The sequence below is a fragment of the Rana temporaria genome, chromosome 3 (genome assembly GCF_905171775.1).
Source record: "Rana temporaria chromosome 3, aRanTem1.1, whole genome shotgun sequence".
NCBI classification, from domain to species: domain Eukaryota; kingdom Metazoa; phylum Chordata; class Amphibia; order Anura; family Ranidae; genus Rana; species Rana temporaria.
Genome location: NC_053491.1, coordinates 262,584,982 through 262,602,050, shown reverse-complemented (window position 1 = coordinate 262,602,050; position 17,069 = coordinate 262,584,982). Strand labels below are relative to the sequence as shown.

General features: G+C 41.5%; 1 protein-coding gene across 2 annotated transcripts in view; it reads right to left on the bottom strand.

The window, feature by feature from the left end:
• Positions 1-17,069, bottom strand: part of AFF4 (AF4/FMR2 family member 4) — a 139,155-nt gene that overhangs the window by 39,367 nt on the left and 82,719 nt on the right. For both annotated transcript variants that reach the window (XM_040344622.1, XM_040344623.1), the window contains 5 exons: positions 13,894-13,938; positions 9,731-9,817; positions 7,862-7,889; positions 4,040-4,088; positions 410-464 (listed from right to left, as the gene is read on the bottom strand). In XM_040344622.1, the coding sequence (XP_040200556.1) occupies positions 410-464; positions 4,040-4,088; positions 7,862-7,889; positions 9,731-9,817; positions 13,894-13,938 (264 nt within the window). The remainder of the gene's footprint in view (positions 1-409; positions 465-4,039; positions 4,089-7,861; positions 7,890-9,730; positions 9,818-13,893; positions 13,939-17,069) is intronic.

The window sequence follows — 17,069 nt, the reverse complement described above, 5'->3', positions numbered from 1 at the left end:
GTTATAGCTTTCTGAAGCTCAGAAATGCTGTAGAAATTCTGGACTTTGAATGGCTGTACAGAAAAGAGGGCAGCAGATAAACTGGTAAAACTTATGTAGAAGGATTTATATCATCTCTGCATCACCTGAGGCCAGTCACTTCACATGGTATATATAAGGGCTCACAAGCACTTTAATAAAAAAAAAAATTAACAATTCAATCCACAAAGATAAGTGCTTTAGCACTGTGTCCTCTAAACGCAGACTAGTGACCATGCAATCAGTGCAGCTGCTAGTGTAAATCAGTCAATATGGTGGCCAATTATGCACAGATTCAAACATAAGCTACATATGGCAAGGCCTTTTGATAAGTATTATTGCATAAACACTTTTTTATTTAGTAGAGACAAAGATTTTTTCCAACACATACCTGATCTACATCACTATCTTCACTGCTACTTAGCTTCAAGTCTTCTTTCAAAATACTGAAAAACACAAGCAACAGTTGGATTACTATTAATAGCATCATTATGTTACTTCAAAAGAAACTGTAATGCAATGCCTGGTAGGGAAACGGAAAAAAAAAAAAAAAATGTAATGCCCTTATAAAAAAAAGACCCTTGTTTCAGGTCCCTTTGAGTAGCATTTACTTATAAGCAAGAGCAAAAACCTTCTTTGATTTACTGACATTAAAACAAGATTACATTTCACTTAGTGGGCACAAACAACAAATCAATCCAAAGCACTGTGTTCCTTGGCAACAGCTGGTTTAGACCCATTCACACTGAGGCAGTTTTTAAAGGAATTTTAGCGCTGGTCGTGCAAGCAAAATCTTTGGGGTGGTTTGGGAGCGCTGTATACAGCGCTCCCAAAAAGCCCCTGCCCATTGCAATGAATGGGTAGCGGTTCAGAAAGCACCTGAAGAATCGATTCAGAAGCACCGCAACACAGGCATTTTTAACCCCTTCTTTGGGGTTAAAAGCGCCATTTAAACTAATGCCGGGGCGGCCCCAGTGTGAAAAGGCTTTTTAAAGAAAGAGAAGGAATATGGTCATTCAGACCTAAATACCAGCATTTGTATCCATAAAAGGCTCACTTTCTCTTTCAGCCTATGGGCTGAATTAGAGGAAAATTATCACTTTCCTTCATCCATGCTAAACGGCGTGGATAAAGGAGTCTTCACTAGGACAGCCACTGTCCCAGAGGCAGGCTAAATGCCCGAACAATGACTGTATGCGATAGGATGTAGCTCAATTTAATTTTTAAAGCGACTTAAGCCGAACGGTGCTTGCAAGGCCACTCATGGCTTGAATTGCCTAAAGCAATAAAACTAGCCTTAATGTGTTTTTGAAAGTATAAGGTTTTTTTACCTTATTGCATTCTCAAAACCTTCCAATATGAACTTTCTCCAGCAACCCTAAATATTTAGCTGCCTCCTCTTTTGATCCAGCGCTCTTTTGATCCAGGAGAAAGGTCAAGAGTATAAATCGAGTTGCTATTCAACATGTGCTTGGCTAAAAAAAAATATTTACCTTAAGGCATTCTCTGAATAAATAGGTAAAAAATTTTTTTTTTTTTTATATACAGTCCCCCCCCCCCTAAATACTTATCCCGAGTTCGATCTTGATCCAGCAAAGCTGCTTTTTTTCCTCCTCACTGGACTTTGTGAGTGCAGCAAAAGCCATTGGCTCCTGTTATTGTCACTCAAATCCAGTGACAAGGGAGTGAGGCCGAGCGGCACAATTGACGCACACAGTGCAGTTCAGGATCAAGCCATCACTAGTGCTCCCATAGCAAGCTGCTTGCTATGGGGGCATGGAAGAGCCAGGAGCGTTAGCGGGGAATCCCAGAAGACAAGGATTGGGGCCGCTCTGTGCAAAACTATCACACAGAACATGCAAGTATAACATGTTTGTTATTAAAGGGAAAAAAAAAAACCTTTACAATCACTTTCCTTACAGAACTAGAAACATAACGTTGGTGTACCTATAATTTGCCAAACTAAAAGTACAAAATATATCCAGTAAGAATTAACAGTCAAGCAAGTGTACTCCAAGATAAGAGGCTGTTGCCAGCTTAACAGAATTAGTTCAACACCATGTGATCTATTTATACTCTTTTCCATAATCCTGGAGCTCACGACACACCATGACAACAAGTATATATCTAGTACTGTAACAATCACCCTTTTTAACCAATGAGGGTTAATTAGTTTGCTATAAAATCACTGATGAAAGATCATGGAACTTTCAAGTACACGTCACTTTGTGACACTGATGCTACAATACTTCATGGAGGTCATGGGCTACATTTTAAAATTATATGTAGAAGATCCTCATTCCTCAAGGGGAAAGCCTTTTCCATGTGGGGTTTTGTTATTTGGGAACGGGGAAGATTGCTTAACCCTTTTTCTTCCAATGTTAGATTTTTGGTTGTCTCATGAGAAAGTTGGGAAGGTGATGGTTAGAAGAAAATGGTCCAAAAGAAAATTTTTAAATTGTGCTTTTGTTTGTAGAGCCTGTTTATATTCTTCTTGCGCTGAATTCCAAAGTTAGTAAGTGAATGTGTTCTGATTTATAATATATGTGCCCTTGGCCTGATAAACCTGGTCAATGGCATGGTTTTTTAGTTTATGGCCATTTATTTCTCTATTAAATGATCCTCCCGTGGATGTTTTAAAGGCATCCCATCCCATGAGAGTATTGGTGTAACCACGGTTATAGTGGCAGAGCTGAACAATGTTGTCTGCAATTTTGTCACATGACCGAAGAACATTTAGCCACAAGGAAATCAGTCTCCAGGAATACCTGGGGTGTGCAACCGTAACCTAGCTAGTAGTTGAATGAATTTGGAATGCCCAAAAAGGTCAATTCAATTCATGAAAGTGACCTGTGAGTTTTGAAATAACATGAGGAAATGTCTATTGGCTGGATGAGAATTGTGGCAGAAATGTAGCCATTGGACTTGTTTAAGGAATCTAGCCGACATGGAATGGTAAGGGGAGGAGATACATTTGTAATTCTTGGGGTTTAGAAAGCTGCTGGAAGTCTCCCACAGCAAAAAGTTTAACACTAGACATGTCCAGAAGGTAAGCCAACCAGCATCTTTAAGATCTGTCCTCAAATAGAGTGGTGGGACAGACACCTGTCAGCACACAAGTTAAAGCAAACCTTTACAATGCAGAATAATCTACCTTCAGAAACCATCTTGACATCATATAATGTAAAATCAACAGCTTTATGAATAGACCAACATTGCAAGCGTAGGAAGAGTATACTGACTGGAGAAAATGTTACAAAAAGTTATTTTAAAATGTGTACTGCATTGTACTGCCAGGAAACTGTCTGCCACTGGCCCTCTGCTAAATTCCACTCGCCAAATGAAAGTGGAAATTTTGAGGGCTGCTCTAATGGATGAGCAAGTATAAACACAATGTAATATCTGGGGTGTTGAAAATAAATTGTGTGATTCAGCCTTGCTCGATTCTGCATCAATGCCATCACAGCTCCTCCCACTTGTCACATTCACCTGAGCAGACACTCAAACCTGGCCATCTAGGTGTTGCCACCTTCCCTCATTGTCCCACCCCCTCACCAGCCAATAGAAAGGGATCCCATGTGGTGTCATGGTGGCAGAATAAGGTCATGAGGAGCCACAATGTGTGCACGCTGGCGGGGACATGGAGGGCCGGAGCTTGGGGTGCTGGAGATGTCTGTGCTGGAGTTGCCGCATCTGGGCTTGTGCAGTGTGGAGCTTTGGGGAGGAGAGTGGAGCCATCAGTGCTTTGGTCCCGTGAGCATTCGGGGCACGCAAGCTGACCAATGTTCTGACTGATTGAATTTGTTGATTAAAACCATGGACAGTAATCATTATGCATCGCGGAATCAAATCGAATCATTGACATGATAATCGTAATCGAATCGTGGGACCACTGAAGATGCGTAGCTCTAGTAATATAGCATGCATTGACAGTTTATAATGATTTCTTTCTAACGATACTTTGAATCAAAACAAGCCTTTATTTTATTTATTTTTATATCTCCCAAATACAAAAACTTACGCTTTAGACGGATGTCCATTGGAAGCTTTGGTTGAAGCAATATATCGCTCTGTGAAACAAACATGCTCATTAGAAATTAAATAATAATGTATAACAAATTTATATGAATAAATATCAGATATTTTTTAAATGAGCCTTTACCATACTGGAAACGTGCACTGTTTTTACATTTAGTTCAGCCCTTAAAGATTAGGTATTGAATAGCATTGGAAAAGATTATCATTTCTGTCAGGTTTCTACACATGTATTCCTGCTGGGGGGGGGGGGCGGGGGTGTTAGCAGGGAAGTGGACCTTACATTTGATTAAGGTGGTTGTAAACCCAGTGAAGCGACTGGTCTCGGGTGATACACAGAGAGGAAACAATTCCTCCTACAAGATGTTTACTTGTATCTGCAATCTTTTCTTCTCTACATCCATTCAAAGTCCAGGTTGAATGAGGGTTCAGAAAATAGAGGGCGGAGAGCTAAAATATACACTGCAGAGCTCAGCGAGGACAGCTCTGAGAGCGGTTTGTAGGGAATGACCACACCACCTTCCACACAGCACAGAGGGGAAAAAAAACGCAGGCTGTCAATCACAGGCTGTGTGCTGAGGTGCTTCCTATTTTTCTCTTGAAGTCAGGAAAACTTGTCAAAAGTGAATGAAATTGACACTTGGGGCTCTTAATTGAGACACGTACACACTATAGAGGGATACGTTTTGTTCATATTTAATGTCTGCAGTTTAGAACCACTTTAAGTCCATGGTCCATAGGCAGTGTACAAATGTGAGAGTTGAAGTGGGTAAATGAGTGAAAAAAATCATTCCTAACCTTAACCTACAGCAACCATGAATTTATTTTAATCAGACAACCAAGATCATTTTTGATTGGTTGGTTTAATTATTAACAAATGTCTTGTTAAATTTGTTTTGGCATTAGTATCAATTACATGGATATAATTTTAAGTCATTTTTAAAGTTAATTATATGCATAACAGTAGAATTCAACTTATCATTGGTTTTAGTTTACTCTTCCCAACTATGCTTTTCTTTTCATGCTTATGGACTGCCAGACTAAGCCATCTGAGAAGAGTTTAGCCTTAACTGACAATTGGTTTACTACAAAGTACATTTCTGAAATGTAGATAGCTGAGATTTTATCCACACGTCCCCAGGACTTTCAAAGCTTGCACCATCTTTGAAAGGTCAATGCCTTTATATAAGAAAGGCAAGGAAGCAGCCTGCACTGCTTGCCCTAACAGCTTATGTGCACTGAACCATCTCCACTACCCCCTCCTGCATTTTCACAGTCACTCAGTAAAAGGGGCGTTTACATTTGAATGGAACAATGGCCACATTCAAAAACAACAAAACAAAGTAAACATGAACCAGCCAGTTATATCCCTCCCTATTTATGGTGATACTATAGGTCACAGGTGTCAAACACAAGGCCCGCGGGCCGAATTCGGCCCTCCAGGCCATTTCATGTGGCCCCCACCCTCCTCAAGACCCTTACTTTCTGCTTTTAAGAAATGCATCCAGCTTCTTCCCAGCAGCAGCTTAAGGAAAGGTGGGTGCACTGTGATGCAAGGGAGAGTGGGGGACTCAACTTCTGATGGTGGGGTGGCTCTTGACATCTAATGTAAGGGGAGGGGATGCGCTGGACATCTAATCTTACAGATACAAACAGCCCTTTTGAGGGCAAGAATAATGCTGATGTGACCCACAATGAAATGGAGTTTGACACTCCTGCTGTGGGTGTTTAACCACTTCCCTACCGAACCTATTCTGGCACGTCTCTCCATGTAAAAATCATAATTATTTTGCTAGAAAAATTACGCAGAACCCCCAAACATTTTTTTTTTATCAGACAACCTAGGGAATAAAATGGTGGTCATTACATTTTTTTTTCCTTATCTCGCACAGCATTTGCGCAATCATTTTTTAAATGCCTTTTTTTGGGGGGGGGCGGGGACAGTTTCACAAATTAAAAAACAAACAAAAACAAAACAGTAAAGTTAGCCCAATTTTTTTGTATAATGTCTAAGATGATGTTACGCCGAGTAAATAGATATCTAAATTGTCATGCTTTAAAATTGAGCACACTCATGGAATGGCGCCAAACTTTGGTACTTACAAATCTCCATAGGCGACGCTTAATTTTTTCTTACAGGTTACCAGTTTAGAGTTACAGAGGAGGTCTTAGTGCTAGAATTATTGCTCTCACCCCAACACACGCGGCGATACCTCACATGTGTGGTTTGAACGGCGTTTACATATGTGGACGGGACGTGCGTTCGCTTCTGAGCGCGAGCTACTGGGGACAGGGGCATTTTAAAATTCTTTTTTTTTTTTTTACTTCATATATTATTTTTTTTTAGACTTTTTTTTTTGGATCACTCTTATTCCTATTACAAGGGATGTTTACATTCCTTGTAATAGGAATATATTGCGACAGGTCCTCTTTATGGAGAGATGCAGGGTCAATAAGACCCCACATCTCTCCTCCAGGCTGGAAAGCATGAGATCGGGAAAAAAAAAAAAGTCACCAATCTCATGCTTTCAGCCGCGACGGTCATATATATGGGTCTTCAAAACTATGGCCCTCCAGTTGTTCGGGAACTACAATTCCCATCATGCCTGGTCATGTCTGTGAATGTCAGTTTTACAACGCCTCCGCAACGGCTGGAGGGCCGTAGTTTGAGGATTCCCTGGTCATCTCTATCCTCCTCATCTGGACGATTCATTCTCCTGGTCCCCGATGGCACGGGAGGGTCCGGAGAAGCACCGGATGGCGGCGTCCTATAAGATCAAGCAGCGGAACTGCCGCTATGATCGTTCTTATGGTGCGCAGAATCTCCGGCTGAAAAGAAGGATATCTGAATGATGCCTGTAGCTGCAGGCATCATTCAGATATCCCCCCTAAAGTCAAATGACGTCATACGGTAGGGAAGTGGTTAAAGTGTTTTGGTATGTTAAATTGAGAACAAAAAGGCACTGCTGGCCACTACACACAACCAACACAAGCTGTAATAGCGAAGAAGCACAATGACCAAAACTGACCAGAAATGCAAAATATGCTACCATAATTAGACTCTATTCATACTTGTACAACTTTGGATGAGTGTGACTTGGATATGACTTGTCCTTGTGCAAAGTCGGACCCACTATTGCATGTAAAACAAACAGGTATGACTTTCATGCAACTATTGAAGGTTAACATTGAAGTCTATGGCCCTCAAGTTGTATTAAAGCGGGGGTTCACCCATCAATTTAACAGTTTGAAAAAGCAGTTACATTCCTGGCATGCCGGGAATGCCAACTGTCACATTGGTTGTGCTCTCAACCAAACTGTCAAACCATCCAATGGCTGGTGTCATAACTGATCACATGTGCAGCATCATGGCAGTTGAAGATTAAACAGAGGCCAAGACGTGCCTTAGCAGCTGTCAATCAACTCCTCTTCGCTTAGAAACGCCCATTCCCCGCAGGATTCCCCGCTCGGAGCCGGAAAACAAGGGCTCATTTAACGATAAGTACAAGTAAAAAAAACAGCATACTGCAGATGTTAGCAGTATGCTACAGCTAATGTCAAAAAGTGGATTTTTGGGTGAACCTCCGCTTTAAAGTCAGAACAAAGTGGTGCATGAACTACATATATGAATGGTTATCAGAAAACATGGGGTACAACTTGTCATGCCGCTTTGATGTCCAAAGTCGCACAAGTATGAAAGGTTTTACATTTCTAGCTACCACTTATGTAGAACACTAAACATATTTTGTTTTCCATCACATTTGACCAATCATACTTTTTAAAAGATGTGTATAGCAGAATTACTCACTTTGCTCAGTAGTGGAAAAGTTAGAGTCCTAGAAAAGAGAACAAAAGGTCACTGACTGAAAAAGCAATAGCAGAGGATCATGCATAGAAAGTCTGATCTATATGTATGGATGTAAGGAGTTATTATAAAATCCTATATTATAAAAGAATAATAAAGGATGTAAAAATTGAGCTTTCATTTCTTCCCAAGTTTCAAGCCTCATATAAAGATTGTTGTTTTTCAAAGTAATGTTGCGCAAGTGTGAAAGCCATCAGTGTAGAGTAGATTAATTGCTTGGATATACTCAAACAAGAAAAAAAAAATCTATGTCATAGAAATTAAGGACTTCAAATGGGATATAAAGTTCTGCAACCATGGCCTTCATATAGGATTTCCAAATAAAAGATGGCTGCGTATTAGCATATGCACAGCGAGCACTTCAATTTGTACTTCCTGCAAGCCCACCCCCTTCCTCTCAGCACCTTGCGCCTCTTCTCCTGCCAATCTTTGGTAAGGAGGAGGATGCTCCCTCCCCAATTTGGCAGCTGGCAAAAGCTGGCTTGAGACAGAGGAATGGATGTATCAAGATAGACATACCTGGGAATTCTCCACACCTCCAGAGCTCTCCTCCATCACCACACTTGTTTCCACTCCTACTCCCCTCAGTCACCCACATAGCATTTCACATTGCTGCCTCTGCCTGATACCTTTTTGTCCCTGCTATGACACCACACTACTTTTTTCATTCTCATCCAATCATTGAGCCCCATACTGCCTATGCCTGATCTCCCCTTCTATTCACAGCTCCAGGATTCTTGCTCAGGCATCACATTTTTGGCTGACTGCCTTTTCCCACCCCCCCTCTTATTACCTGCACATCCCTCAGCTTCTTCCCATCTGCTCTCACCCCCTAGCACCTTAACTCCCCCCCCCCCTCACTGCCATACCTGCACTCCCCAGCACCCTTCATACCACAGGTCATTATGTCCACAACATCGCCCCCCCCCAAAAAAACTTACCATGGCCACATCACCATGTCCCTCCCCTTACCCACTCTCACAACTGTGCCCTGCAACCCCTGTGCCCCCTTCTCAACAGTATGATTACACACCCTCTCTTACCATCGAGCCTGTACACACCCCGTAATTGACAAGGGCCTCTGCACAGGACGCATTCAACTAGTTCAGCAAACATTTTCTATTGGCTTAGAAACTAAACTAAACATAGGCACTGACCTAAAAACCCATCTTATGGTGAATACATATACATGTGCTGAAGTTAAAGTGCCTTCAGAAAGCACGACAGGCGGGTCCCCTAGTTACAAACGGAGGGAGGCAACAGGAAGCGAGAGGCAATCTACCTCTAGGAAGGGAAATTCTCTCCTGTAAGAATTATGGGAAAAGGGTACCTCCACTGAAGCTCCATCACCAAGGCTGGTTTCCACAACCCAAAATTTCCAAAATCCAATTGTCAGACACGAACCAAATGTTACAGGGGTGTTAACCCTTCCCTATGCTATCCAAAAAGCTTATAAATCTTTTTTGGCTGAAGCTACACTTAAAAAATTTACCTGTTCCGACTTACAAATAGATTCAACTTAAGAACAAACCTACAGACCCTGTCTTGTTTGTTACCCGGATGACCGCCTGTATTACAAATGCAAGACTCAGAACCAGTTAAATCCTTAAAAATAAAATTTTCCATTTTCAGGATGGAAAAGCATAAACATTCACCATTTCTTACAGGAAAAAAAAAAAGTCCTTTTAAATATAAACACTTCATATACTCACACAGAAAATGAGTTTAGTGTCAATTCAACCTTCACACACACACAAAAGGATAAATATGGCAACAATTTTTTTTTTAAAACTAAAACACAAGTAGTCTAACCTTTGTTGGGAATGGGAATTTAGAGGGCTCAGTTTTGCAAGGGGTGTGAATTGCAGTCAATGGTGGAGGCCATGAATGTGTCATTTCCTAGAAAAGTAAAGAATATAAGTAAATTGTAATAAGGCATCTACACACATATGCAAAGGACATTACAAGCCAACTGAAAAATTTGTTGATTAGCAACCACATTTATTTCAGTCCCTCTGAAGCTTTGTATAGTTAAGGTATTCTTATGATTTGCAACATACAAGTGAAATTCCAGTCTTGTTCATAGAATTCCTCCAGGGCAACAGCAAGGATTTTAGAATTGTTTTTGCAGAGTATTTATAAAGCAGCGGATGGTAATTGCAACCACTCTGCAGGTGCATCTTTCTGGTCAGCGTTTTAATATACAATGTATCATTGAATCACATAGACTGTCTGCACCCAGGGCCAATTATTGGCATGTAATTGCTCATGGAGCGACCAGGAATAGCTACGTAAGCCATCAACCTCCAATTGCTTCAATGGGGCTTTTCCCACAGCTACTAGCAGAGAACCCCGTCTGGGTCTCCCAAAACTAAATAGCAAATGCCCACACTTACAGGTGTAAAATTGGACCTCATAATTATGTTCCTTGGAAATTGCTTTTTCCCTTACCGTGCCTTTTTTTACCCATGTATTTTGTAATATGTTTGTGAACACAAAATTCTGTCTCAAGTGTATTGGACCCCAATAACCTAATTGCTGTCGCCAATCAAATGTATGTAAAATTAAAGCGGGAGTTCACCCATAAATGCTGTTTTTGCTCTTTTACCCTTAGGCCCCGTACACACGATAGAATCCATCCGCAGATAAATCCCAGCAAATGGGTTTCTGCGGATAGATCCTATGGTGTGTACACGCCAGCGGATCTGTTTCCGCGGAGAAATCTCCTCTGGGATGGATTCCAGCAGATCGAATATTTGTTGTGCTGCACAACATATCCATCTGCTGGAATCCATTCCAACGGATGGATCCGCTCGTCTGTACAGACTTACCGGATCCATTCGTCCAAAGGGATTCCCCGCACGCGTCGTAATGATTTGACGCATGCGTGGAATTCCTTATATGACAGCGTCGCGCCCGTCGCCGCGTCATAATCGCGGCGACGGCGCGACACGTCATCGGCAGAGGATTTCCGCGCGGATTTCAATGCGATGGTGTGTACACTCCATCCCATCGAAATCAGCGGATATCTTTGAGAGGATTTATCCGTGGAAACGGTCCGCTGGACCGTATCTGCGGATAAATCCTCTCGTGTGTATGGGGCCTTAGATGTATGCTCATTTAGTCTAGGGGAATCCGCTAGTTGTTTTAAAATCCGAGCATTACTTAACGTTGTAGAGGGCGATCTTCTCCACCACTTCCGGGTATGGGTCTTCGGGAGTGGGCGTTCCTTCTTGATTGACAGTCTTCCGACAGGCTTCCGACTGTCGCATCCATCGCGTCACGAGTAGCCGAAAGAAGCCGAACATCGGTGCGGCTCTATACTGCGCCCCGACGTTCGGCTACTTTCGGAAAATCGTGACGCGATGGATGCGACCGTCGGAAGCCTGTCGGAAGACTGTCAATCAAGAAGGAATGCCCAGTCCCGCAGCCCATACCCGGAAGTGGCGGAGAAGATCGCCCTCTACAACGGTAAGTAATGCTCGGATTTTAAAACAACTAGCCGATTCCCCTAGACTAAATGAGCATACATCTAAGGGTAAAAAACAGCATTTTACCGGCGAACCTACGCTTTAATAAAAATCAAATGTTGACAAAAGCCCAAAAGTTAAAAAAAATAATAAATGCCCCAAAAGCAAAATTGTAAAAAACACCAAAAAATAATAATTAAATACTCAGAAAAAAACAAACATATAAAAAATGATAGGAATGGAATGTTAATGGGAATGGAATGTTAATGGGGATGGGGGAGGGGGGGTTGGGGATGAGTGTAAATAAGACACATAGAGGGATAGTAAATATGAATTGGACAAAAAAAAAATTAACCGTTGATAATGAAGCAATTGATATCCTACTCCACATTCAACCCATAGGGCATACAAGTTTTCAAATCATATATCCACATATTTCTAATCTTTATATTTCTGATCTCATGCGAGTCCCGCTCCAATGAGGCATTATGTACATCATTGTTATATCATCTCGCATAATGCTTAGCCAAATAATGTCCCTTAAAACCCATAACTTGCCAAAAAAAAAAAAAATTGTTCTTAAGCAAGGAACATACATGTGGTCCCAACACTTCGTCATTTTTCAAAACTGACCAATATTTTTAAAAACAGTGGCCATATTGAGTTGGTAGGAGGCTTGTGCATTCATTGTGGGGAGCACTGGCTGTTGCGTGTCCTTTCCGATAATAGAATCATCACACAGAGCTGGATGTCAGCACCTTTATAAGGAGTGGAACGCTATAACACTTATCTTTCTTTTTGACTTTTATGGACACGATGATCGTTTTATGCTTGGGACTGGAGGTCTATGGGAATACTAGAATTTCACGCGTTTATATAGTTTATACAGTGCATCCGGAAAGTATTCACATCGCTTCACTTCTTCCACATTTTGATAGGTTATAGCCGAATTCCAAAATGGATTAAATTTGTTAATTTTCCTCAAAATTCTACAAACAATACCCCATAATGACAACATGAAAGAAGTTTGTTTGAAATCTTCATAGATTTATATAAAAAAAAAAAAATGTACATAAGTATTTACAGCCTTTGCTCAATATTTTGTTGAAGCAGCTTTAGCACCAATTACAGCCTCATGTCTTTGAGACTGGCGCTACAAAGCTTGGCACACCTATTTTTGGGCAGTTTCTCCCATTCTACTTTGCAGGACCTCTTAAGTTCCATCAGGTTCGATGGGGAGCGTCGGTGCACAGCCATTTTCAGCCCTCTCCAGAGATGTTCAAGCAAGTTGAAGTCTGCGCTCTGGACCACTTAAAGACATTCACAGAATTGTCCTGGAGCCACATATTTGTTATCGTAGGATGCGTGTTTAGGATTGTTGTCCTGTGGAAGATGAACCTTCACCCAGTCTGAGGTCCAGAGCGCTCTGGAGCAGTTTTACATCAAATATGTCTCGGTACACTGTAGGGATGGTATTGGCCAGGTGATGAGCTATACCCGATTTCCTCCAGACATGACGCTTGCCACTCAGGCCAGAGTTCAAGCTTTATTTCACAAGACCAGAGAATTTTGTTTCTCATGGTCCAAGAGTCCTTCAGGTGACTTTTGGCAAACTCCAGGTGGGCTGTCATGTGCCTTTTACTGGAGGAGTGGTTTCCATCTGACTACCACCATGCAGGCCTGATTGGTGGAGTGCTGCAGAGAGGTTTCATATTCACAGAGAAATGCTGGAGCTCTGTCAGAGTGACCATCGGGTTCTTGGTCACCTCCCCGACTAAGGCACTTCTTTCTCCATAGATCCCGCATATTGGACAGGCGGCCCACTCTAGGAAGAGTCCTGGTAGTTCCAAACTTAGATGGAGGCCACGGTGTTCATTGGGACCTTCAATGCTGCAGAACTTTCCCAGATCTGTGCCTCGATAAAATCCTGTATCGGAGGTCTACAGACAATTCCTTGGACTCCATGGATTGGTTTGTGCTCTGACATGCACTTTTCCAAATACTGTCCAATCAACTGAAATTACCATAGGTGGACTCCAATCAAGTTGTAGAAACATCTCAAAGATGATCAGTGGAAACAGGATGCACCCAAGCTAAATTTTGAGTGCCATGGCAAAGGCTGTGAATACTTATGTACTGTACATGGGATTAATTTTGTTTTTTTATTTTTAATAAATTTGCAAAGATTGCAAACAAACTTCTTTCACGTTGTCATTTTGGGGTATTGTTTGTAGAATTGAGGGAAATAATGAATGCAATCCATTTTGGAATAAGGCCGCAACATAACAAAATGTTTAAAAAGTGAAGCGCTGCGAGTACTTTTCGGATGCACTGTATGTTTATGTTCATTTATATATTGAGTTTGATATCATTTACATCACATTTAAAATGCTGCACTTTTTATTCAGTATTACTTACAAATGTGAAATGGCATAACCTTTTATTTACACTTTTATTTCAAAGATACAGTTTATACTTTTTGATAAAACCTACAAAAATACTTACTTTGAGAATTTCATCCACACAGCTTACATCACCGGATGCAGAAGCCTGAGTAAAATAAATATCTATAATATTACTTATTCAGGGTTGTAGAACACATAGATCAAACATAAAAAAAAATGTTTATATTACATTTAATGCTACAGTGATTCAACTGCAGTAGTTACCAGGCTAGGACAAGGGCTGAAGCAACATACTTGAAACTTACAATGCTCCACACAACAGTAATATTTTCCATAATGTGCTATAAGCGGCAAATGACTAATTTCCCTAGAATGCAGGAGTTGGTAGATGCAATCGAAGAGCCAGGAGGCTCTTTAAAGGAGCAACAAATATGCATGTCCTTTACCAGCAGAAGGAAATGACAAAAAACAAAGACAAGAATGGCCCTCGATATACATTTTAGGCTTCCAAGTTGGATACTGCCTCTCTAAATACACAAAGGAGAACTAATACTTTTGTACTTGCTGTAAAGTCTTTTGATTGGAGTCCATTGTGGAACACGAATTCAGACAAAGTCAGGTTATACCATCACCCGCAGGAGGTTTGAACACTGGCAAACAAATTGTTAGCCAGCCCTATATAACCCCACTTCTATTAAGCTTGCTTCAACCTTCTTGAGAAGCAGTACCAAGATCAAGAGCCTCTGAGTGGTGGGAAGCCACAGAAAAGCAGGCCCACAAGGAGAGCCTAGGGATAGTGTCTGCAGCTCACAATCATCTGAAACAAATGCCCAAACCTTAAAACAGATTAGGTAAAGCCATGTGCAATAAAGTGGCCAATGACCAAAGGAAGGCCACAGAGGATCAACCTGATGCTCAACACCAGGACAGAGAAGATCACCAGCAGTAGGGAATGACTCAACTTGAAGGGACACAGCCTGAACCAGTAAGAGACAGAGGAGAACAAAAACCCACCAAAACAGGTGGAACAAAATAATCATCCGATTAAGAAAAAAGGCCTACAACATGAAGTGGTCAACGGAAAAATAAATACTGGGACAATTACCCAGAATAATTCACAACGAGTTTTTAACAAAAAACAAGTTCTCAAAAAAAGACCAGTAAGTTTACTAGAGATGGCCCAACCGTGCACTTCTACCCCTTAGAATGACGGAATCATCACAGCGCAGTAGCTCCCAAAAGAGTCCTGAAGAGAGCAGTAGAGGACTAAAGGATACAATCCAAGAATTCAGCATGAGAGGCACCCCACAAGGGTAGGCAGGGATGGAAAGTATACCTCTAAACCCGAGACTAGTGAAAATGGGGTACCAGACCAAAATACAGATTAAAAAAAAAAAACACATCCATTTTAAAAACACGCAGAGGTGTCTCTGCATGGCCTGCTGAGCACCTAACATGACTATTAAGCCCCCAACCCATCCTGGTCGGGTGAACCAACTAAAGCCATGGAGCCAGGAATAGGAAACCTAGCCCTCACTGCTTAGATCATTCACCCTAAGCAGGACAGAACAAGGGAAGCTTCTTCAAAAAGATGCAGGGGCCACCTGCATCAGGAAGCCATCGTTTTCTGCCTGCTGAAGTCCAAGACAGCACAGAACCCGACAAATTCAGATTTTGGCCTGCAACACAGGAGAAGAGGAGCAAACATGTGCATCTTTTTGGTGTAGAGAAAACTGTCTGAGGAGAGCCAGATTCCAATTCATTGTATTTAGGGGAGAGTGCAGATAAGAGTATTACTCCGAGGACTTATTCACATGGCATTTTACCTTTAGCTACAGCAAGAAGCCAGCAAATTTATTACAGCTGCTCAGCCTGTACAAAGCAGTGACAGGCCAAAAATGGCTGCAGGTGTTTGCAGGTGTTTCAGATGTAATAGCACATTGAATAATTACATGTGGTTATTGCTGCTACACACAAGTTGTTTGTGTCCAGGGATGATCATCTGTCCCTAAACACAGGAAACTCCATGTGAGAATACATCTAAACACCAGTAGACAGCTGTGACTGCTGTCAGCCCGATGCTGCTCTGTATGGGCCGGGTGGCTTTCATTACCTGCGAAACCAGCTGCAGCAATCCAAAAGATTGTCATAGCTGGAGTTAAAATGAGCGCAAATGAGGCCTTTGGTCCAACACACGACCAAAGTACTTGTCCTATAATGGAAGACTCCCACTCCATCCTAGAGGTAGAAGGGCTTTTGCAACACCAAGGTTATGTCCAATAGTGTTCAACCCAAGAACCGAGAACCAGAGAGAAAATTCAAGAGGGGGTTAATCCAATTCTCTACACACCCCCAATGACCATTCAAGAAAGGTTCAATGTCTAGGAATTAACCAGTTTAAAAGATAAATCTAAGTACACCACTTGATAAAAAAAAACAAAAACACAGTACTACTTTCCCACCTCACTACTACAGAAAACCAAATGTCAACTGCAGGGCTGGTGCAGTTCTTATAAAGAGCTTTTCAGAATCTAACACATGCACCCAGCTAAAACAGGTTCTAGTAAGGGTCGATTCATAACAGATTACGTTCAGTGAGTGTTTAAGCTGCATCAAAAACACTTGTAGTGTTTTTCATGTATTCCATTGGCCCTAGCTCACATCAGTGCAGTCAACAAAAGTAGTTTTCTGTATGGAACGCATTTGGGATGCGCCAAAGCGCAAACAAACCAAAAACACACTGGAATACACATTTTCTGAATTGAGATGTAGAAGGTGGTGGAAAAAGCATCAGAATGCATCAAAAATACGCATGCAGAAAATGTGATGTAGCCCAAAGAACAGCAAATACTCCCATATGAGCCAGATCCAGTCTCATCTCCAGATTGGAACATGTACCTTGTAAGTAAACACTGCTCTACAATATTTACATTTGTAAAGGAAACCTGACATAAGATAAAAGGTCATTTACACGACTATCCCTGGCTTCAATACTTTGAGACACTGACTCACTGAAAAAGTATACAGTCAATTCATTCAAAACACTTGTCTTGAAAACTTATCCTGGTCCTGTACTACTACTACTACTAAATGCCTTTAAAACCATAGGCGTGCGCCCCAAAGCTCAAAACACACATGCCTCTCTCTGCAGCTTCAGCTGCATGGCACAATCAATGAATGGGAAGTGCTCTGTGCCGAGTGGCTTCTTGTACATTCACAAACTAAAGCATAGTAAACAGTTTACTATGCATCAGTTATGAACCCAGTGAGTAAGTG